The following is a 23,844-nucleotide window of genomic DNA, read 5'->3' on the forward strand; positions in this document are numbered from 1 at the left end:
ATGCACTAGGATCACAGGTTCAGTGGCTGCATCTCTGTTTAAAGGGGTTTCAGGTCCCTGGGAAATAGCCCTGCCAAAGAGTCACTGCCAATCAGGGTGGACAGGAAATAAGTGATCAGACTTGGTACAAGGAAGCAGGTTGTTTTCATAGGTTCTAGATGTACACTCACCATTTCCACATTCACATCTCATTCAATCTCTAAGGAAGAAAAGGTCAGTGACAATAATCCTCAAAGAAATCCACCCACTCATAGACAGAAGTACAGTCCCGAGAGACGTATAGTTGCTACCTGCCAGTTCCTCCTCTTCATCAAAGATCCCAAGAAACACCTCTTCTTCCTCTTCAAGCCGGGATATGAGCTCAGGCTTAGCAATCAGAGGACCTTGTAATCAGGGGAAAAAACAACCACCACCAAAATTATAACCCTCGTGAGTACAAATAAATTCCTCAGTCCCAAGTGAGGTTGACAGCCCATCCGGAAATACACAATAGGAGGTAAGTATTAGAAATGGGAGGAGGGACAGTTCAGCGCCAAGAATTGTCCATTTAGCAGTTCTGTGGCGGCTCCCTGTCAAACTGAGATGGAAACTGTGATGGATTCCAGGGTTTGCTGCACTGTAACAGAGCAAAGCTCCAGCACACCAGGAGCTACCCACAGTGGCTAACACCCTGGCACCTCTTCTGATGTCCTCTGAGGTGGTTCAACACAGGACAGCCAGGCAGCGGCTCCCTCTCTACCAGGTAACCCCCAAAAGGCAATCCAAATCAGAGGAAGGATCATGGAGGGCAGCAGCAGCGATCTGCTCTTGGGATCAGCCCAGGAGAAAAGGATCCTCACCCAGAGAAGACACATTCCAAAAGTTCTCCAGCATGACTTCCTTTTGGTACAGAAAGCCCTTTGGGGGGGGGGCACAGCCATGAGGAGCCCGATGCTTCAGATCCCTTGAGTAAGGATATGCACGCAGCCACCCTCTTTCAAAGATTGACATTCCGCCCTGCATAGCGAGTGAGAAGGAGGAAACATTTCCTTGCATCAGTGGAAAGCTGATCTGTTGGCAGGAAAGTCAAAGAGAGAGCTGGATCTGAGGCCTGAATGGATATTTAAAGCTGCTCCTGTTAGAAGGAACAATGGATTTGCTTATTTAATTTATAAGCCAAATTATATGACTGTAAGTATCTTCCGTGTCAATGAAGGTTTATTAACCGGTCCAGCTAGCAAACATCTTGCTTGCTTTCTAAAAAGTAGTCCATTTTCTACTGACCTTAGGTGAGTCAAAGGAATACCTGGTCCTTTTCATTATGAGTGTGTTGGGGAAAGTCCAGAGGTGAGGCTGCCAGCGGGGGTGTGCTGTAGGTCCATGGGTGAGCATTTATGACGTGGCCATCCAACCTCTTTTTAAAAAGCATTCAAAGGGCAGTCTTGAAATCTGGGAGCACTAGACCCAAGGGCAAGGAGCCCGATCCTCCGAGCCCTGGAACAGAAGGAACCATCCCTGCCCTCTCGTGCAGGTCTGAGCAGTAAACCCCCCCCCCCCCTTTACCTGAGCTGGCTGCATGGCGGCTTCCTTCCTTTTGCCAAGCGCGGGAGATGGTGGAGAAGGCATCAAGTATGTCTTTTCACTCTTGCCTGGGAGGGGGAGAAATAAAAGGGGTGGGGGGTTCCTTTTTTGCACTACAAATGTGTTTCCTGTGCCAGATCCTTGACTGACCCTCTCTCCATAGTGGCTTCAGGGCCCAACTGAAAGGGACCACCTTTGATCGAGGAAGGCGCCAATCACCTTTCTCCCACTGAGTCATTCTATTTGGGGGTGGTCCCACATTCGTACACCCTCCTTCCAACCTCTGCACACATCCACTCTGGGGCAAAGAGTTCCTGACCCTGCCTGAAGCCACCCCACACCCTCGCTCCACAGAGGGATGCCAAGACTCCCTAGCCTGCCCCACACATTTAGGGGGCTATGGTGGTTTTGGGCACGTAGCATCCTGAGGGAATGTGACTGACTGCTTGACGTAAAGTTGCAGGTGCCAGATGCCAGCTAGGAGTACCTATCTCCCCGCACACAGAAAATCTCAACCCATCCAAAGGAAACAGTTCCTCCCTGCTCCTCCCTGCCTGGGACCCGGCCATGGAGTGCATTTCTGTGGCAGGGGGGAATTTTAGCACAGAGGGGGAAATGCATTCCTCCTCCGTCCATGCAGTCCTCAGGGGAGAGCGTCCCTTTGGGGAAACTACAGGTGGAAGAAAAAAAAGCCAGGATCAGAAAGGCCTCTGAAGGGTGTTTTTTCCCGTCCACTCCACTCCAATTAGCGTCAGCCTCTGTAGGAGTAACTCCCTCCATGGCCAAGTAAAGCACATGCCAGAGGACATGGACCGGTGTGAGTCTTAGCCCAGATGATCTCAAAGAGATCCAGCGACTGCATTCGATCATCTGCAAGGCCTGGAAGAAAGAGATCCTCCCCAAGAACATGCAGCAGAGCAGAAAAAGAGCCCCCCCCCCAAAAAAACAGGAAACTGACAAGAACGAAGGAAAATGAGACCAAAACGGGAGGGGGGTCTCCCTTTGGGGCTGCTTTGCGGACACGATCCAGAGGCAATGGAGCTTCCACACGGGAGTTTCCCCCACGTTTTTGTGATCCAGAGTTGCCACCCCACCCCACCCCACCTATCTATACGCCACCAGGGCTTTTTATTAGCTTGGTTTATAAAACCAGCAACTGAATATTGTTCCTTGCTATAAACTTACAGGCCCATGGTTACAACGACATAAGAACTGTAAGAATATTATTAAGAACTGTAAGAATATTATTAGAAGATCGTGTTTCTGCCACCTCACAGAAGGTAGCTAAATTTTGCATACTGGTACACAACAAGCGTAGTTCCTTATTAAAACAAAGAGCCGCACTGTGTGATGAGGACTGTAATAATGCCTGAAGCTAATGTTATTTATTAATAGATTTTATAATGGATTTTAATTTATATTATATTTTTGTATAAGTGGAGTGCTATGTATTCACATGTACTCTGATTTTAAACTATTGGCTGGCCAAAAGGCCGTAATAATAAATATCTACTTTAGACATAAGAACTGTCCGGTTTTGTTTTTTTTTAAAGGAGGAAGCCGCCCCCCCCCCACCCCCAAAACACTTTCCTGGAGAAGAGGAAGGAAAAATGGGAGCTGCCTTGGCAGGAGTGGGGGTGTGTGTGTTAAAATGGCAGCCCCCAGAAGAGGCTCAGTGGCAGCCTCCAGCTTGGCAGGAAAGGCAAGAGATCAGAGGAGGGGCCCGGATGCTCCGCAACCAGGTGGGGAAGGGGAGGAGAAAAGGCACCCAAGCCCCTCCCCAGAAGCAGCCCCACTTGGAGACACCTGTGCAGAGGGGTCTTCAGCCCCTGCTGTGGTTCTCCAAAGACAGAAGCGCACGAGGGCAGGGTGGGGGTCCAGGTCGGGTGAAAATCTGCTGGGAGGTCAGCTGCCCCCCCCCCCCCGTTCCTGCCCTGGATCTTGAGGGAGGGCGCCGGACCCCCCCCCCGCCCCCTTTTCCTCCCTGCTCTGGGCGCCAGAGACGCCTCCTCGCCCGCCTTGCCTGGGGGGCGACCCTGAAGCTCTGCCTGGCCCCTCGCTCGTTCCTCCCCCGCCCCCCAGGCTGGGATTCCCGGGGGGGGGGAAGGGGGGCCCTTTTACTGAATGGCCGCTGCAGGCTCTGCGCCCCCCTCCACGAACCTGAACTCGGCCCCCAAGAGGGGGAGGGGCGGCAGAGCCTGACCAGGGGCTGGTGGGGAGAAGGAAGGGGGGGGTCTCCTTATTTCGGGGGTCCAGCGCCCCACAGCCCCCCTTCCCCACTTGATCCTCCCCCCCCCACCTGGTCCCACCTCTCGGGCTCAGCAACCCCCCCACCCGCCCACCCACCCACATTCTGTCCCCCCGACCAAGCATCTCCCCCCCCCCCCGCACCCAAGCTCACCGGCGTCCCGCCCGGCCATTCAGTCGGCATCCCGGGAGGATCCACGGCTGCGTACGGGAGGGGCTGGAAGCGGCTTCCCCCCCCCCCCCCCGCACCCACCGGCGCCCCTTTCTCCGTGGCTTCTCTAGGAGCGCGCCTCTCTTCCCCGCCTCTCTTCCTAAGCACCGCTGGGTGGGGCGGGAGGGAGGTGGGGACCAGGCAGAGAATGGAACCCAACCTAGGGAGCCTCTTAGGATAGTTCATGTGGGACTACAAATCCCATGCTGGCAGGGGCTGATGGGATTTGTAGTCCACGAACATCTGGAGAGCCGCAGGTTGCACACCCCTGGGGGGAAGGATCGGGGGGCCCTGGTAGACCGACAATGATTTCACTCTCTGTGCATGGGTGTGTGTGTGTGTGAATTGTGTGAATCGTTTCCCACGCTCTGCCACATATATATTATTATCATGAAAGCAAGCCTGGGAGAGCCACGCTTGTTTCATTAAAACCTGGGTTCTTTTCTCCAATAACTCCAACCAGCTGAGGTCTCAACGATTGTTATTGAAAAACAGAAATAAAAGAAATAAAACATTGCGGTTAAGGGATTGCTTAGCTGGTTTACGGGTCCCTTTTGGTTCTTTGTCCCCATTCCGGGAACCCATGGCCCAGAGATGTTTCTCTGACCACGTCTCAAGATGGAATTCCAAAACCTTTGTTTCCCCCTTCTCAGGAAAACTCTGTTCAGGCCACGAGGTAACTTAGGCCTTTGAAGTTTCATCCTAGCACCTCTGCATAGTTTCCTGCCCTCCCTCCAGGAAATCAAAAGGCAAAGATGCTTTTCACAGTCATGTGTGATTTTGCTAGTTTTACAGTACTATTCCATCACAATTATTATATATAATATCTTATATATATATACGCATACACATACATACATATATACATACATATACATACATATACATACATATATACACATATACACACACACACATATATATACACATACATACACACACATATATACATATTCATATATACAATATTATATATAATATATGTTATATATATTATCTAATATAATATCTAATATTAGCTTTCCCTGTTGCAGAGGTTCGGGGCAGGTGAGAGGGCAGCTGTTGCACCCCAAATTGCTGCAGAGTTTAATGTGTCCAAATGAAACGCCCCGAGATGACCACAAGCGGAATCATCTCCCCGCTAAACAGATGACTGGGAGTTTAATGTTTAGTGGAATGGCTGGGAGTCTCCTCCTCCTCCTCTTCTTCCTCCAGGGTCAGCCGAGGCTCAAAGGCAGAAGGTCCTGCATTTTCTGCTATTTATTCTACCGAGTTTTTTTGAAATGTGCTTGTTTCTTCACTTTCAAGCTCTTTTTTCTCTCTTGCAGGCAGAGAGAATGCAGGAGGAGTGGTTCACTTGCTTCTCGTGCCTTCCTGGCTGGGCTGTTGTGCGACACCCGGAGGCACACAGGAGCCGGGTAGCTTCATGGTTTATGAGCTGTTCCACCGGGCCTTTGGAGAGGCCAGCTGCGACTTGGCTGCCCCAATATGAGCCCCCCGCCATTTGTTACCATCCTGATACGGCATCTTTCTTGGCCATCTTGGACGTCGTTCACCTCCCAGCCTTAGGTTCTGGCGCCAGTACAATGGGTCTCAGCTGGCTGTTTTAGGATTTGATGTGCTGCTTGAGTTTTAATGGAGTTTTAACTGTATTTTAACTGTTGTTATTGGATTGAATTGATATTCTCTGTAAACTTGCGGGCCTCGAAGCGAAGGGGGTCCTGCAACCTCCATCGGCTCTCCAGATTTTTTTTTTATTTAATCTTTTTGAATCTGTATCACAATTTGAAGATGTTACAGTTTATAGTAATTTTCTTCTTCATACAATTTCAAACAATACTTCCCCCCCCTTTTCTCCCTCCCCCATTGCTTCTTTTTCGTAGTTTTGTCACCCAAACAGCAGTAAGTTCGTTCTCTGTAGCCTCTTCTCCCATATTTCTTCGTTGACACGAGCTTCTTTCATCCAGTCCACGATATTATCCATATATCATTTCAAAATCTCATGCTGTTTATCTTGCCTACTGTCTTATTTTTTGGTTAGGTATACTTCGTAGTAAAATATCAAGTGTCACTCTTGATTTCCCAGGATATATTCTAATCCATCTCTTGAAGTGTCCATTTTTTCTTTCTTCTTACCAGCCCAAGGCTGTTGCATGTATGGGCTGCTTTGAATCATTATTTTATACATATAACTATATTGTTTGTCCACCCTTTCTGTCTTCCATTACACCCATGGAAATTTCACATTAAATCACATTAGCTTAAATCCATATTTATGCTCTCTACCGGGTTTCTCGATATATAACAATACAATTGTCCAAATTTTTTTTTTACTTCTGCACATTCTATCCACATATGCTCTCCAGATGTTAATGAACTACAATTCCCATCATGAGAGCCGCGGGTTGCAGACCCCTGGCCTAGAGCCCTTCGGGGGATTAAGAGGGCGCTAAGCTATGAAATGTAAACAATGCAGATATGAATGAATGAATGAATGGAATGAAATGAATGGGAATATGTCATAGCTATTATTAAATATTCATGCCCTTTCCCTTTCCTTCTTGGCGTCTCAAGGCTGACACAATTGCAGGGTAAAAAAAAAAATTAACAAGTTAAGACCAAAACAAAACAATGAACCCCAGAGGCCCCCACCTACATTATGTCTGCTGTTCATCGCCTACCAAAAGCCCTGGCAAACGAATCTTGCAGCATTTCGACGAGTTTGGATTTATATCCCCCCTTTCAATCTCCTGCAGGGGAGACTTCCAAGGCTTAACAATCTCTCCTTGGCCCCTTCCCCTCAACAACAAGAGCACCCTGTAGGAGGGGTAGGGTGGGGCTTCGAGAGGAGCTCCGGGAAGCTGTGGGACTAGCCCAAAGGGCACCCATAGCTGGCCCGTGTGTACCCAGGAGTGCATACAGGCTAATCTGAATTCCCCAGATGAGCCTCCACAGCTCAGGCGGCAGAGCTGGGAATCAAAACCTCGGGTCTGCCCCTCCAGATTAGACACACGAGCCCTTAACCTCCTACGCCTACCAAGCTGCCTCCTCCTGAAGGTTCTGGCCTGCCTTTTATTTCCTGAAGTTCTGCCTTTTATTCCCTCCTCCCGTTTTATGTTGCTTCACCCTTTCGTGGGCTATTGAGGTCCCAAGCCACGCAGAGCCGCAGGATGACGACGAAAGAGCCGCACGCAGCAGACCCCTGCCCTAGATCCACCTTTCAAAGGGGTCATTTCCTCCCAGTGAGCTGATCGCTGTTGTCTGGAGAACAGCTGTGATACTGTGAGATCTCCAGTCACCCCCTGGAGGTTGGGAACCCTATGCCCCTTTGAGGCCCCCTTTCTCACCTTTGGCCAAGTCCCTCCTTTCAATAAACCTTCTGTGGAGAATGAGGAGATAATTCAGACCTGATCATCTTTCAGTAGGCGGAGAGTAACGCAACCCGGCCCTGGCCAAGGTCAGGAAAAGATGGAGTGGTTCCACCAGGCCCACGGAGGGGAGGGATTAAAAGCAACGAGTAGTCCATCCTTAGCTGGCCCCTCTCCTTTCCTGCTAAAAAATGCCTTTATGGATCTTTTTTTGCATTCTTTTTACAGCTTCTATGCTCTTAATTGATATGTTATATTTGTTATTAACCCTACCCTAAGCGGTAAACAGGCAAGGGTTCCCCATACTGTGGGAATTGTAGATTGAAATCTTTATATTTTATTGTATACTTTTAATTTGCTTATCTAGCTGTTGTGCGAAAATTTACTGTTTCCATTCTAGAGCCCTACCTATCGAGGGAGAGAAACAGTTTATAAGAATTGAGTAAAGTGAGATCTAAAAAGTAGGCCTGGATGAGTGGGGGAACCCTGTGTAGAATCACAATGAGCAAGAAAGACACTGGAGAGCAGAGCAGAATTTGGCACTGGAGGAACTTTTCTTTCTTTGGTTGTTTCGGGTTTTCTAGGTTGCGGTCTGGCAGTCTTTGCAACTGTTTCACCCACATGCGGAGCAAAAACTACCGGGCCTTGGCCACACAACCCAGAAAACCCACAATGCCCAGCTGATTCTGGCTATGAAAGGAAGAAGACAATTCTTTCTTTTGCTTGGAGGAGAATGAGAAACGGCTGCTAACAGCTACAAAGGTAGGGCAGGATTTCTATGGAGGGCCGAGTCTTGTGGCATCTGCCTCTACCCCTGCATCGGCCTTTGCCTCCCACCCCTGATATTCATTTGCGACATCTTTTCTGGGTTGTCCGTCCAAATGGAGGGCAGGGGGAGAAAACATACTCAAGAGGTCAAAGTTCTCCACACGTTCAGGCAGCCAATTCGTTTAATCAACAGCAATATAAAATGGTTTCATAAAACAACCATTAAAAACCAGGGATAAAATCACATTAAAAACAGTCTTAAAAGACCTCATGCTTCCCACCAGTGGGTGTTGCCCCCTGCCTGGGCTCAGACTGCCCACAACTCTTTTTTTGGAACACATCTGTTTTTTTGCCTCACTGAGAAGCCAGGAGGGCAGGAGCCCCCCAGCCTCTTCCAGGAGGCCGTTGCAGACCAACAAAAAGGATTGAGTCCAGACTGTGGCAGAACACATCTTGGGCAAGCTGGGAACTGAGAACAGACCATGCTGGGAAGAACACGAGTACCAGGTGGGAATCTGCAGAGGAAGCCACTCCTCTCCTGTATGTGGGCCCATGAAGAGCTTGAATGGTAAGAACCAGTGTCTTGAATTGGACCTGATACCATGTGAGAACAAACGGGCTGCAGCGTTGTGTACCAGTTGCAGCTTCCAGATCGTCTCCAAGGGCAGCCCCATGTAGAGCATGTTACATTAATCTAGCCTGCAGGTTCTTGGAACATGGATTTGTGTACAAATGGAATCCGCTATTATTTCTTTATTAAAAAGTATTTATACCCCGCCTTTCTGTGACTGCCCAGGGTCACTCAGTAGGAACGGGGAAACAAACTTAGTCCACCAGAAAAGAGTCTGCTGCTCATAGGAGGAGTGGGGAATCAAACTCAGTTCTCCAGATTATGGTTCGCTGTTCTTCACCACCATAGCAGAATGAATCTGTGGGGATGAGGGTTCCTAACTGTGAGGTGGAAAATTCCTGGACATTTAGGCATGGCACCTGAGAACAGCAGGAGTCGGGGAGGGGAGAAACCTCCATGAGATATAATCCCTTATACTGTACCATTCAAAGCAGCCATTTTTGCCATTAAGCCAGTGTGGTCTCTAATCTGGAGAACTGGGGTTGACTCTCCACTCCTGCTGGGTGACCTTTACCTAGTTCTCTTGGTACGCTTTCAGTCCCACCTACCTCACAAGGTGCCTGCAGAGGTACAATTTACTGGCCACCTCTCAACCTGGGTCAGGATTTTGGGGGCACACACTAGAATTGAACCTTTTTCCACACACCAAGAATTTATATTTTTTCTCCCCGAGTGAACACTTTGATAGGGAGTAAGATGTCCTCTCTGAGGCCGTTTCCACACGGGCGGAATATGGCGGCCTGGGGACGGCAAAAACGCCGTCCCCAGGCTGCCATTCGCACAGGGGGTGCAGCTGCATCGCAGCCACGCCGCCCTCGCACCGCCCGACCGGCGCGAAGCCAGCGTTTCCCGAGTGCGCTGGGAAGTGCACTTTTGTGGGAATGCCGGCTTGAAGCCGCTGCCGTGCGAATGGCAGTGGCTTCAAGGCGCCTCCCCCCCCCCCACTCCCTCCCTGCACTTACCTTGTCCCAGCGGGGCCTCTCGGTGACGTACGCTGAGGCTCTGGGGTGACACTTCACCCTGCCCTGCAACACAGGAGCAGGCGCGCAGGGCTGGGGGGCATGTCCTCAGGCCTCAGCGACGTGCCGGAGGCCCGGGGACATGCCAGATCGGCCGGGCGACAGCGCTCTGCGGCACCGTCATCCCGGCTCTTTCTGGGACCGTTCATGCGAACGGTCCCAGCATCGTCGGCGTCAAGTACACCAACCAAGCTGCTTCCGCCTCCGTGCGGAAACGGCCTGAGGTTTTTTCCACATACCAGGCATTTTTATGGTTTCTGCCCTATGTGAATTCTTTGATAGGATATAAGGCTTTCACTCTTACTGAAGGCTTTTCCTCACTAGAGGCATTTCTATGGTTTCTCCCCTGTGTGAATCCTCCGATGTGCAGTAAGACTTCTGCTGTGACCAAAGGCTTTTCCACACTCCATGCATTTGTACGGCTTCTCTCCTGTGTGTATTCTTCGGTGGGTGGTAAGGTTTCCAATCTGAACAAAGTCTTTTCCACAGACCAGGCATTTGTATGGTTTCTCTCCTGAGTGAATTCTTTGGTGGGTAATAAGGCTTCCACTCTGACCGAAGCTTTTCCCACATTCTAGGCATTTGTATGGTTTATCTCCTGTGTGAATTCTTTGATGGGAAGTAAGCTTTCCACTTTCATAGAATCTTTTTCCACATTCCAGGCATTTGTATGGTTTCTCTCCTGTGTGAATTCTCTGATGTAAAGTAAGACTTGCGCTACGACTGAAGTCTTTTCCACACACCAGGCCATCTTCCATGGCTGGTTTCCTCGCCTGTGGCATGAGATTTTTTTTGATGGGAAGTAAAGGGGTGTCCACTCTTCCATTGAAGCGGTATTGTCCACACTTTCGAAGGGGTATTTTGTGGATGGTGGTTTCTCCCCGGTGTGGATTCTTTGATGGGAAGTAAGTTGCCAATTTGTATTGAACTGTTTTCTACACTCCACGCATTCGTATGGCTTCTCCCCTGTGTGAATTAGTTGATGGGAAGTAAGGTGTACTCTCTGACGGAAGTCTTTTCCACATTCCAGGCATTTATATGGTTTCTCTCCTGTGTGAATTCTTTGATGGGAAATAAGGATTCCACTCTTACTGAAGCCTTGTCCACACTGGAGGCATTTGTATGGTTTCTCCCCTGTGTGAATTCTCTGATGTGAAGAAAGTCCTGTGCTATGACTGAAATCTTTTCCACACAACAGGCATTTGTATGGTTTCTCCCCTGTGTGAATTCTTTGATGGGAAGTAAGCTGGTCACTCTGACGGAAATCTTTTCCACACACCAGGCATTTATATGGTTTTTGACCTGTATGAATTCTTTGATGGGAAGTAAGGTTTACACTCTGACTGAAGCCTTTTCCACACTCAAGGCACTTGTATGGCTTCTCCCCTGTGTGAATTCTTTGATGGGAAGTAAGGTGTCCAGTCCCGGGACCCAAGAAGCCTCTCCTTCCACATCTCAGAGGGAGCATTTTGTAGCTGGTTTCTCCCCGGTGCAGGACGTTCCTTTGATGGGAAGTGAGGCTGGCACTCTGGCTTGAAGGCTACTCCACACTCCAGGGCATTCTTGTAATGGTTTCCCTGGCCCTGGGTGGGAAATTTGAGGGGAAATAAGGCTTCCACTGTTCTTGAAACTTTTTCCACTGTCCAAGCATTTATAGTTGTTCTCCTGTGTGTGAATACCACCATGAGAAGTTATCTTTTGTTTCCTTCTCCCTCTAAATCCTGCATGCCAGCACATTCTCAGATTTTAAGGATTTTCGTTCTGCTGGGTACTGCTCACTGCAATCCAACATTTTGTTCATCTGATTTGCTACAGAAGGCCTTTCCCTTCCAGTCCTCCAAATGCTCAATCACTTCCTTGTGGCAATTGTATTTTTTATGAATTTTATCAAATAGTGCCATTTCATGAGAAACACCTCCCTGGAGAGAACCAGAACTCATACTCTCTTCAATTGGCTCTTTTCCTTCTTTCTTTTTCAGGGCACCAGAATATTCAATGCTTTCCGCCCCATCTGAATATGTCACTCCTTTTTCATTCACACAGTGCTCGTTCATTTCATTTGCTGGATCACACACTTCCCCTGTGGAAAGAGAAAAGAACTGCAGCATGAACACTGAAAAAGAGGAGAGTTTCAGTTTTACAGACTAAACTAAATTAACTGCTGTACATCATGCAAAAATTCAAAGGCCAGGTGTCTGAAAAGCATTTCAAGAGTCCTGGAGGACAATCTTGTCCTACAAAATACCACACCGTATGGAGAATAGGACAGTTACTGGCAGAGAGATCCTTCACTGACCTAAACTTTAAATCAAAACACCAGCCCCAAAATGTAGCCACAGGTCTGTGACTTTGTTATTAGGCAACGATGAAGGTCTCTGATTGGTTCATTGCTTCCTTTTCCCAGATCAGTGAGGGATGACTGAATTGGGGCTCTATGAGAAAGGCAATAGAAATTTTCCCTCTGTGGTGTTTGACTCACAAATATCACCCTGGCTGGAACATGAACAACCTGCCCTCCAATCCTCAAAAAAGCACCCCAGAAGTTGTTTAATTCACATCCTCTCCCCAACCTTTCAATTCAATGAAGGAGTAGGGGTCACCCAAAAACTCTAACTCCAATATCTCTCCCATTTTCTTTTTTTATTTCACTTAAACCTGAGAAGAAATCAGGAATGGAAAATAATTACAGAAATGGAAGGGGGAAATTAGAGGGTCACGGTTACATTCAGACCAATCTGGGAAATAACATCACCATCACTTCCTTATAATCTCAGAAAAGTCCAGACAGCAGCCTCTCTCAAAGTCCATACGTTCCCACAGAGTCTGTGCTGTATCCTACTAGTTTCAGCGCAGCCAGGTTCCCCCTTCTGCTTGACAGGGGATTCTTCTGTCCCCCTCCCCCAACTGTCAGGACTCCTGCTATGCAACACACCCATTGCTCACACCGCTTCTGCACGTTGCTTTGTTTAGTAAACCAGTTTCACGCCTCTATGATGCTGCCAGGAGACAACTGGAGATGAATCCCGGCCAAGGCTTGTGAAAAAAAGGTGCTTCGAGAGGCAAGGATTGCCTCCTCAGAGTATGATGGAGCGCTTTTATAGGAGACAGATATTGCTGTCATGTTGGGTAGTCTCTCTACATATGACAGAGCTGCGCAAGAGGGTGGCAAAATACAGTCCCGAGGGACATATAGTAGCTACCTGCCAGTTCCTCCTCTTCATCAAAGATCCCAAGAAACACGTCTTCTTCCTCCTCAAGCTGGGATATGAGTTTGGGCTTAGCAATCAGAGGACCTTGTAATCAGGGGGAAAAACAACCATTACTAAAATTATAACCCTCCTGAGTGCAAATAAATTCCTCAGTCCCAAGTGAGGTCGACAGCCCATCCAGAAATACACAATAGGCAAGTATTAGGAATAGGATGAGGGACAGTGCAGAGCCAAGAATCATCCATCCGGCTCTAGCAGTTCTGTGGCAGCTCTCTGTCAAACAGAGATGGAAACTGCAATGGATTCCAGGGTTTTCTGCATTGTAACAGAACAAAGCTCCAGCACACCAGGAGTTAACCACAGCTGCTTATGATTGGCTGGCAGCTTAAAGAGCCAGTTTTTAGTCAATGCTGTGAGAACTGAGAGGGAGTTCTGCAGCAGGGTGAGCTAAGGAATGGCTGCATTAGGGAATTGCCCCGTTTTGGTGCAAAGCTTATTTTTTTGAGAGGGGACAAGTTCAGGCACACAAGAGTGTTCTGAGTTCCCAGTAAGACAGCAGTGGTATGCTAAAGCACACCGGTTGTTGTTTTTATTTCTGAGGGAAATCTACTAAGGAAGAATAAGCAGGAAAGGCTCATCAAGGACTGTGGCCCTTCACAGAGAAGGGAGTGGATTTTATTCTGTAGGGAGACAGAAGGAAGAAAATCCTACTCATAAACCTTAGTGGGTTCAGATTGTCCTAGGCAGTGTGCAGAAATCCTGCTAAAAATATCTGTTTACTGAAAGTAAAGTCGTTCCTTCAGAATAGAGAAGAGAGAGGGGGAGCTGTATTAGCAAATGAGAAGCTTTTAAAACCCCTGACTGGTAGCAGAGATCTGCTATTGGGATCATCTCAGGCGAAATGGATCCTCACCGAGAGAAGACACATTCCAGAAGTTCTCCATCATGACTTCCTTGTACAGCGCCCTTTGGGCGGGCTGCAGCAGGGCCCATTCCTCCTTGGTGAAATGCACGGCCACCTCTTCAAAGGACACCCCACCCTGCAAGGAGGAGAAGGAGGAAACATTTCTTTACATCACTGTAAAGCTGATCCGGGCGCGGAAAAGCACAAAGCAGGGCCTTTTGGAATAAGGGTCATAATTACAGTTCTGTAGTGTCCAGCAGTCCATCAAGCACTGCTTCTGCGAAATGGGATCCCTTATCTCTGAAAATTAGCACTTCAAGCTGGTTATGAAACCCCAGTTTTGCTGAATGCAAATGATGCAGGGCTATTATCTAGACCAGAATTGGGTCTTCATAAAGCATTAAATTCATTTATTAATCCCTTTGATCAGGAGGGACTATCTGCAAATTGTAAAAAAAAATGTAAAATAGTCTTTTCAAAAAGGTCTTGCTCTGGGGACAAAGTCTGAACTAAACTGTCAAAGGAGGGAAAACTAACCAAGTAGCACATTTTAAACATGCAGGAGTCAGGAATTGAAGTTGCTAGAATGAATACAAGTGCACTTCTGGGATTGTTCTATTCAAAAAGCAGCCAATATGTCCCTGCAGCCATTAGAAGAAGAAGAGTTTGGATTTATATCCCCCCTTTCTCTCCTGCAGGAGACTCAAAGGGGCTGGATAACTCTCCTTGCCCCTTCCCCTCAAGCAATAAACACCTGCCCTGTGAGGGTGGGTGGGAGCTGAGAGAGGCCTTGAGGAAGCTGTGACTAGCCCAAAAGGTCACCCAGCTGGCGTGTGTGGGAGTGCACAGGCTAATAATCTGAATCCCCCAGATAAGCCTCCACAGCTCTGGTGGAAGAGTGGGGAATCAAACCCGGTTCCCTCCAAGATTAAGATAGTTGGCTACTCCAGAAGCTCTTAACCTCCTACTTTACTGCTGCTCCTTATGGTTTTAAAGGCTAAAAAATAATCCCTCAGGGAGTTCTGCTTGGGGCAGGTGTCTGGAGAAGTGGAGATTTCTGAGATCTTCCGGACAACACATTTCTGCCGGTCCGGGTGATAGTTTACATATGGAGCTGCCAAGTTGTGTCACGAGGAATACACTCAAGTGAGTGGAGCTTTGCACAAGACTCCATTTGAGATCTAGGAGCTCTCGATTGCCACGCTTTTAATCTGAGGAATGAAGGTCATTTTATAGGTTACCCAATATCCAAGTAGAGCGAAGTTTGGATACAGGAATATATAGATCTATTTACCTGCAAAATACCTGGCAATGCGTCATCTTTTAAAAATCTTAATTCTTAAAATCCCTTTTACTTGTTGACTGTATAAGAATTGTGTGAGGGCCCCCTCATGAACCCTAACACCTCGCAGAGGAGCTTGGCTAACTCTTTCCTGAAACAAAACCAGGACATGATGGTGGTGTCTCCTCATAAGAATAGCTACTTCTGTCACTTGAGCTAATGCTTGCTCCTGCAAGCTTGAACCTTTACACCACACCAACCAACCCCTCTTGCCCTTCTTCCCTTTTATCCCTCTCAGGATATTCCATCCCACCCGGGAGCTCCCTGCTCCACCCTCCTAGTGGCCTTCAGACTTCCCAGCCCTAATCCATGACTGCAGCCTGGCTGGGGCTGTGCTGATTGCAGCTTGGCTAGGGCTCTGCTGCCTCCACCCTGTTCCCTGGAACTCCTGAGGCTTGCTCTTGCTGCTGAGGCTCTCCTGCCATTTCTCTGCTATTCCTTCTTACTGCTGGTTTCCTGGAGGGCCCTGCTCCTTGGGGAAAGTCCAGGGGCGGGGCTGCCAGTTGGGAGGGGCCGTGCTGCAGGTTCCTGGGTGATTAAGTATTTATGGGTGAGTAAGTATTATGGGTGAGTATTATGGGTGAGTGAGTATTATGGGTGAGTAAGTATTTATGGGTGAGTATTTATGATGAGGAGGGGGCTGCCAGGTACTGGGAGGCAGCTCGATCCCTGGACACATTGTATAGGTTTGGGCCATTCAGTCCACCCCGCTGCAATGCAGGAACTCACAATTAAAGCACTCCCGATAGATGGCCATCCAGCCTCTTTTAAAAAAAAACGTCCAAAGGAAACTCCACCGCAGCTTCCAGGGTGGCGTTGTTCCACAGTCAAGCAGCCGCTTTCCATCCCAGGGAGCCAGCAGTGGCGTAGGAGGTTAAGAGCTCGTGTATCTAATCTGGAGGAACCAGGTTTGATTCCCAGCTCTGCCACCTGAGCTGTGGAGGCTTATCTGGGGAATTCAGATTAGCCTGTGCACTCCCACACACGCCAGCTGGGTGACCTTGGGCTAGTCACAGCTTCTCGGAGCTCTCTCAGCCCCACCTACCTCACAGGGTGTTTGTTGTGAGGGGGGAAGGACAAGGAGATTGTCAGCCCCTTTGAGTCTCCTGCAGGAGAGAAAGGGGGGATATAAATCCAAACTCCTCCTCCTCCTCCTCCTGGAATAAGATCTTGTTAAAATGCAGTTTATACGTTTTTATAAGTAACATTTGATATGATTTGGTTGTTTTATAATTCTTTTAAACATAGCTGCCATCTTACCGGGGCAGTATAAAGTTTCCCTAAATCATGGCCTAGAGTTTAAACTGGATAAATCAGGTTAAAGGAATTTCAAGTGTCAACCAGACACAGGATGAAGGCCATGACACCTAGTTGTAGAGAGACCATTTCGGCCCCCTGTAAATCAAAATAACGAAGAGCTACATTCCAAACTATAAGCAACAGCTGCAAATGCTCAAAGTGGGAATAGTCAGTTTCGTTTCCAGGAATGCCTCTATTGATAACTGGATGGGCACCAGAGGAGCAAAGCCAGAAAAACATATTTTGTTATTACAAGCAGACATAGGAGAAAAATTCTGAGATACCGTGTTTCCCCGAAAATAAGACAGTGTCTTATATTAATTTTTGCTCCCAAGGATGCGCTATGTCTCATTTTCAGGGGATGTGTTATTTTTCTCTGTTCTGTTCGTCGGGCATGCTTCCAAACAAAAACTTTGCTACGTCTTACTTCCGGGGGATGCTTTATATTTAGCACTTCAGCAAAACCTCTACTACGTCTTATTTTCAGGGGATGTCTTATTTTCGGGGAAACAGGGTAAGTGATAAGGATGACCCAGGATGGGAGGGAGGTTGTACAACAATCAAACCATTAAGCAGGGAGCAGCAGTGGCGTAGTGGTTAGGTGCACTCTAACCTGCAGGAACTGGGTTTGATTCCCCGCTCTGCCGCTTGAGTTGTGGAGGCTTATCTGGTGAACTAGATTAGCTTGTGCACTCCCACACACGCCAGCTGGGTGACCTTGGGCTACTCACAGTTCTTCGGAGCTCTCTCAGCCCCACCCACCTCACAGGGTGTTTGTTGTGAGGGGGGAAGGAAAAGGAGTTTGTAAGCCCCTTTGAGTCTCCTGCAGGAGAGAAAAGGGGGATATAAATCCAAACTCTTCTTCTTCTTCTACGGTGCCAGGATGTCTCTAGAGGAGTCCTTGATGGAACTCAAAGGCGCACATGATTGCCCTGAGACATATCAATTATTGACTGTCATGTATGCTCTTGAAAGGGTATAAGAATGTTGTCTCTTTGCTTGCTCAAGTGGGTTCATTCTTCCCAGCTCCGAACTGACCCCTGCCTTTCTTAAAATAAAAATATTTCTATGTTTGGCTCAATACTGTTGTAGCCCGGTCTGCGCTAATAGATATGACGTCTCTTCAAATATTTAAGCGTGGCTATCATGTCACCTCATGGGAACTGACATGGGAAATTCATGGCACAGTTTTGTTTCATAGTTCCTGCTTGGGCTTCTTCGCTCCTGCCAGTCTAGGCAAGGGGAGGGAGGTCACCCTGGGCAGTCTTGAAATCTGACAGCACACCAGAGACCAACCAAGGGCAAAGGAGGCCCCGATCCTGCCATGAAGCCCTGGAACCAGGAAAGAGGAACCATCCCTGCCCAATCGTGCAGGTCTGATGGGGGGGGGGGGTTCACTGAGCCATTTACTCGGGCACAAAACTGGATTTTTATAATGTTATTTTTTTTTAACAAACGTTTTTAATAAGCAGTCCTGTGGCAACACAGAGGAAAAGGTACAGGAATTTAAACGGCGTCCAACAGAAAACAAAAGAGTCAAGCGTACTTACTAAAAGATAGTTCGTAACAAACAGTTCTCAAATCCATGAGCAAAGTTCCAGAAACAAAACTTTACAGGCAAGGCTGGGTGACAGCATGAAAGATTCAAGCGGTAACAGAGTCAAAAGTGACCACTGGTCTGAGCTAATGTATGGCCTGAAGCAATTACTTCTCCAATTTAGAACTAGCCAATGAAATCGCAGAAACCAAAGAAGAGTCCGGAAAAAGAGGACTCTGGCCCCCACTCCTGGATAACTCAACTGGGGCTTTGACTAGGAAAAAAGAAGTTGGTTTTAAGATAATGAGTTGCAGCTGTGGCAAAAGATAAGGGGTTGGAGTAATCTTGAAGGGGACGGCTCCAGACACCCCAATTAAACCACACGTGAAATGTCAGCAAAACAGCTTCTCATGAGAAGAGCTACAGAAAGGACGTCTGAACAACAAAAGGGGGTCTGTTCTGTGCCAGGAAGTGTCTTAGCCAAAGTTCAATTTCTCTACAATGGGCAAGACAGCTGAGCGAGAAGACGAGTAGGGGGGATGGGCCTGAGGACCCCAGCCTGGGCACCAGCAGCCCAAGCGGCCCTAAGCATTCTGAATATTGGCATGGCCGGGGCTAAGTCCTTTTAGAACCATCGTCAGGCCCATATTTATTTACTGAACTGAGCGAAATCCACACTCCCTTCCACGGTGAGACCTGCGGGGTCTCCCAATGGGGTTGCTTCGGGGCTCTTTACCAGCTCGGGTCCCTCGCCACCCCGCTGATTTCACCACCAGGGACTCCACCCTGGCAGTTTAGGCAAACGGGGGTGGGGGGCGGGCGAGCGCCACTTACAGGCCACGTCCCCAGAGCCCGTTCTGAGCTTGAGTCTCGCCCCACCTGGGCGATGGCCTGCCTGTCCTCGCCCCCGATAGCCTGGGAGCATTTGAGCTCGATCAACTTCTGCAGCCTCAGGGTGGAGGAGGGTACATCTTCCTGTCCCTAAAGCAGGGGGAAGCCCTCCTCGCCAGTCTCCCAGGAGTATCTGAGCCTCTCCTGTTCTCCACCGCTCCAATGCCCTGCCACCCTCTCCTTCGCTCTCCTTCTTGGTCTCAGACTCCTTCCTTCCTCCACTTCAGTCTCCTCCTCACGACCCACCCCGAGGCCTCGCTTCCCTTTCCTTTTCATCCTTCCCCCTTGTCGTCCACAACCCCACCTCCCAATCGCTGCAGCTGCCCCGAATCCCTGCCTTCCCCCTCCCCTGCCCCACTTTTCTTATTCGGGGAGCCCATCCCATGCGCCGATCTGGGGCGTGTCAGATGGTGCATTACAATCACAATCACCTTTATTGGCATTAGGTATGAGACAGTGGTTATACCCTATTATTAAATTATTAAATTTAAAATCATATGTTACATCTATGGATTTTGCTTTCCAACTTGACAGTTCATTTGTAAAAATATAAAATGGATTAAAAGGGTTTAGCCATTCAATTCAAAGACAAATTTGTAAAACAGATACCATTTGACTATATTTAAGATCCAACGCCAGGAAATATCTGGCACTTCCCGATTTAGTTCTATTTGCTAAAAGGATATATCCACTCCTCAGGCTCTGGAGAATTACTAATTAAAACAACAGGATAATTAAATTTTCCTAATATTAAAATAAGTAAATAAATAACATTGAGCCTTTACATATGCATTTTATAATAACCCGAGGTGCCATGGCTGAAGAATATTACTCATTTATATATAGTTTATATTTGCATGATAACTGATTTCATTCAACTTTGCGTTCAGTATCTTTGGCTGAAAAATTATCATATTGAATTGCAATGCAATAAGTTCCATTCATAAAGTTACACATCTCTTAGGTACATGACCTTTAACAAGTAACTGGCTAATCAGTTCAGTCTCTGGAACCAGCAGAGAGGAGTAACAGTGGAGAAGAAGACTGTCCAGGAAGAGCAGAGTGAGCTCTGGTGTTCTGGTGTTCATTTTTGAGGGCTTTTCTCAAAGCCACAGCTTTTAAAACAGTGTATTTTAACAGGGGTTATCTCTTTTTCTCCATGGTGACTTGCCTGCCTGGTGCGAAGGTTGCGGATGTCACGCTTCGTCTAGATAGGCTGTTAGACAGTGCTGGGGTGGAGTCAGCGGTTGTGGTCCACATTGGTACCAATGACATTGGGAAATGTAGCCGGGAGGTTCTGGAAGCTAAATTTAGGCTGCTAGGAAACAGGTTAAAATCCAGGACCCCCAAGGTGGCATTCTCAGAAATGCTACCTGTTCCACGCGCAGGGAGAGCTAGGCAAGCGGAGATACAGGGTCTCAATGCGTGGATGAGAAGGTGGTGTAAGGCGGAGGGTTTCAGCTTTGTCAGGAACTGGGGAACCTTTTGGAATAAGGCAGGCCTGTACAAAAGGGACGGGCTTCATCTTAACCAAAGAGGAACCAGGCTGCTGGCGCTCAACATTAAAAAGGTGGCAGAACAGCTTTTAAACTGATCCTTGGGGGAAAGCCGACAGGAGCTGAGGTGACTTCGGTTCGGAATACAGAGTCCATGGGGATGCAGACAGAGAGGGAGGTTTTTCTAAATCAACCACATACAAGCGAGGAGCATACCAATGTGATAAGTGATAGTGTCTACAAAAGGCTAGAGGGCAAAACACATAAATCCCAGGTTAGGGACAGAGACAGAGTATACAAGTGTCTCTGTGCTAATAGTAGAAGCATTCGACCTAAAATGGGGGAGCTGGAGTACAGAGTTTTGAAGGAGGACATTGATATAGTGGGCATCACAGAGACATGGTGGAATGAGGAGAACCAGTGGGATGCTGTTATCCCAGGTTACAGGCTCTACAGGAAGGATAGGACAGGGCGTATTGGGGGTGGGGTGGCCCTCTACATCAAAGAGAGCATAGTGTCACATAAAATAGACAATGCAGGGGGAGCTGATTCCTCTACAGAAGCACTGTGGATATCAATACCAGGGGTGAAGCATAGTTTAACATTAGGAATATATTCTCGTCCCCCTGACCAAAGTGCACAAGAGGATTCTGAGATGGAAAAAGAAATTAAGAGAGGCCAACAAAAGCAAAAATGTTGTGGTAGTGGGTGATTTTAACTATCCCCACATAAACTGGAAAAATGCATGTTCAGGTCATAGTAAGGAGAGAACATTCCTGGATATGCTAAATGACTGTGGCTTAGAACAGATGGTTGTGGAACCAACCAGGGGAGAGGTGATCCTAGATCTAATTCTAAGTGGGACCCAGGACCTGGTGCGGGAAGTCAGTGTTGTTGAGCCGATAGGGAACAGCGACCACAATGCTGTCAGATTCAGTATCTCTGCATGCGAACAAGTGACAACTACTAATGTAGTTACATTCGCCTTCAGAAAGGGAAATTTCTCAAAGATGAGGGGGACAGTGCGCAGGAAGCTGAAAGGGAAAATCAAGAGAGTCAAAAATGTCCAAGATGCTTGGAGGTTATTTAAAAACACAGTCTTAAAAGCTCAACTGGAATGTGTTCCACAGGTTAGGAAAGGCAGCGCCCAGTCCAAAAGAAAGCCACCATGGTTAACAAGGGACGTTGAGGAAATTATTAGGGGAAAAAAGATGTCTTTTAGAAAATGGAAGTCCAACTTAACTGATAAAGAATACCAGAGAGAACACAAATGGTGGCAAAAGAGAAGCAAGTTAGCTGTAAGGGAGGCAAAAAAGGATTATGAGGAACGCATGGCTGTGAACATCAAAACCAGCAACAAACAGTTCTTCAAGTACATCAAAAGCAGGAAGCCAGCAAGGGAAGCGGTAGGCCCGTTAGATGACAAAGGAACAAAGGGTGTGCTAAAAGATGACAGGGAGATTGCAGAGAAGCTGAATGAATTCTTTGCATCTGTCTTCACCCAAGAGGAGGTGAGGAAAATTCCTGCACCTGAACCAAGCTTCTTAGGAGGCGAATCCGAGGAACTAACGAAGATAGTGGTAGACAAGGAAGAAGTTCTGGCAGCCATTGATAAACTAAATGCTACCAAATCCCCTGGCCCAGATTGCATTCACCCAAGAGTTCTTAAAGAGCTCAAGCATGAAATTGCTGATCTTCTCACTTTAATATGCAACTTATCCTTGAAATCAGGCTCCATCCCTGAAGACTGGAAGATGGCCAATGTCACACCAATCTTTAAGAAAGGATCTAGGGGGGACCCGGGAAATTACAGGCCAGTCAGTTTGACATCTGTTCCTGGTAAATTAGTAGAATCTGTCATTAAAGATAAAATTATAAAACATGTACAAAAGCAAAACCTGCTGAGAAAGAGTCAGCATGGCTTTTGCAGAGGCAAATCCTGTCTTACAAACTTACTAGAGTTCTTTGAGGATGTAAATAGGCATGTGGATAAGGGGGAACCAGTGGACATTGTCTACTTGGATTTCCAAAAGGCTTTTGACAAAGTTCCTCACCAGAGACTATTGAGAAAACTCAGCAATGAAGGAATAAGAGGGGAAGTCCTCCTATGGATTAAAAACTGGTTGAGAAACAGGAAGCAAAGAGTGGGTGTAAATGGGAAATTCTCACAATGGAGAGATGTGGGGAGTGGTGTCCCCCAAGGATCCATATTGGGACCAGTGCTCTTTAACCTATTCATAAATGACCTGGAAGTAGGGGTGGGTAGCGTGGTGGCCAAGTTTGCAGATGATACCAAATTATGTAGGGTGGGGAGAACCACAAAGGATTGCGAGGAGCTCCAAGCGGACCTTGATAAATTAGGTGAGTGGGCTAAGAAATGGCAAATGCAGTTCAATGTAGCAAAATGCAAAGTGATGCACATAGGGGCAAAAAATCCAAACTTCACATACACGCTACAGGGGTCAGTGCTATCAGTCACAGACCAGGAAAGGGATTTGGGTGTCTTAATTGATAGTTCCATGGGAATGTCAACTCAATGTATGGCAGCTGTGAAAAAGGCAAACTCTATGCTGGGGATAATCAGGAAAGGAATTGATAATAAAACTGCAAAGATTGTCATGCCCTTATATAAAGCCGTGGTGCGACCACACTTGGAGTACTGTGTTCAGTTCTGGTCACCACATCTCAAAAAGGATATTGAAGAGATAGAAAAAGTGCAGAGAAGGGCAACGAGGATGATTGAGGGACTGGAGCACCTTCCTTATGAGGAAAGGCTGCAGCGTTTGGGACTCTTTAGTTTGGAGAGGAGACGTCTGAGGGGGGATATGATTGAAGTCTATAAAATTATGCATGGGGTAGAAAATGTGGACAGAGAGAAATTTTTCTCTCTTTCTCACAATACTAGAACCAGGGGGCATTCATTGAAAATTCTGGGGGGAAGAATTAGAACTAATAAAAGGAAACACTTCTTCACGCAACGTGTGATTGGTGTTTGGAATATGCTGCCACAGGAGGTGGTGATGGCCACTAACCTGGATAGCTTTAAAAGGGGCTTGGACAGATTTATGGAGGAGAAGTCAATTTATGGCTACCAATCTTGATCCTCTTTGATCTGAGATTGCAAATGCCTTAACAGTCCAGGTGCTGGGGAGCAACAGCCGCAGAAGGCCATTGCTTTCACATCCTACATGTGAACTCCCAAAGGCACCTGGTGGGCCACTGCGAGTAGCAGAGAGCTGGACTAGATGGACTCTGGTCTGATCCAGCTGGCTTGTTCTTATGTTCTTATGTTCTTATGTTCTTATGTTCAGGTTCCGCCCTCACGTCTCCAGGTAGTTCCAAAGCACAGTTGGCAACCCAAC

The 23,844-nt window shown here is 47.5% G+C and overlaps 4 protein-coding genes and 1 long non-coding RNA gene across 10 annotated transcripts in view; 2 read left to right on the forward strand and 3 right to left on the reverse strand.

Annotated features, from left to right (window-relative positions):
* LOC125440133 (zinc finger protein 420-like) overlaps positions 1 to 4,113 on the reverse strand; it is a 161,854-nt gene extending 157,741 nt beyond the window's left edge. For all 4 annotated transcript variants that reach the window (XM_048509768.1, XM_048509738.1, XM_048509730.1 and 1 more), the window contains exons 1-2: positions 3,962 to 4,113; positions 1,543 to 1,628 (exon numbers count right to left, since the gene is read on the reverse strand). In XM_048509768.1, coding sequence (XP_048365725.1) covers positions 1,543 to 1,628; positions 3,962 to 3,980 — 105 coding nt within the window. In that variant the 5' untranslated portion in view covers positions 3,981 to 4,113. The remainder of the gene's footprint in view (positions 1 to 1,542; positions 1,629 to 3,961) is intronic.
* The window catches only part of LOC125440106 (zinc finger protein 420-like), a 313,705-nt gene that overhangs the window by 255,955 nt on the left and 33,906 nt on the right, over positions 1 to 23,844 (forward strand).
* LOC125440145 (zinc finger protein 501-like) overlaps positions 1 to 23,844 on the forward strand; it is a 215,548-nt gene that overhangs the window by 177,620 nt on the left and 14,084 nt on the right. The window lies entirely within an intron of this gene.
* On the reverse strand, positions 9,895 to 11,272 carry LOC125442257 (zinc finger protein 93-like). The gene is made up of 2 exons (XM_048513525.1): positions 10,744 to 11,272; positions 9,895 to 10,555 (listed from the first exon to the last, which is right to left on the reverse strand). The coding sequence occupies exons 1-2, from the start codon at positions 11,270 to 11,272 to the stop codon at positions 10,137 to 10,139; spliced, it is 948 nt and encodes a 315-aa protein (XP_048369482.1). The 3' UTR covers positions 9,895 to 10,136.
* On the reverse strand, positions 11,776 to 14,054 carry LOC125440377. Its single transcript, XR_007245682.1, has 2 exons — positions 13,927 to 14,054; positions 11,776 to 11,884 (listed from the first exon to the last, which is right to left on the reverse strand). It is a non-coding gene; the product is annotated as an uncharacterized LOC125440377 (long non-coding RNA).

The sequence above is a fragment of the Sphaerodactylus townsendi genome, linkage group LG01, assembly GCF_021028975.2.
Source record: "Sphaerodactylus townsendi isolate TG3544 linkage group LG01, MPM_Stown_v2.3, whole genome shotgun sequence".
In the NCBI taxonomy this organism is placed as follows: Eukaryota; Metazoa; Chordata; class Lepidosauria; order Squamata; family Sphaerodactylidae; genus Sphaerodactylus; species Sphaerodactylus townsendi.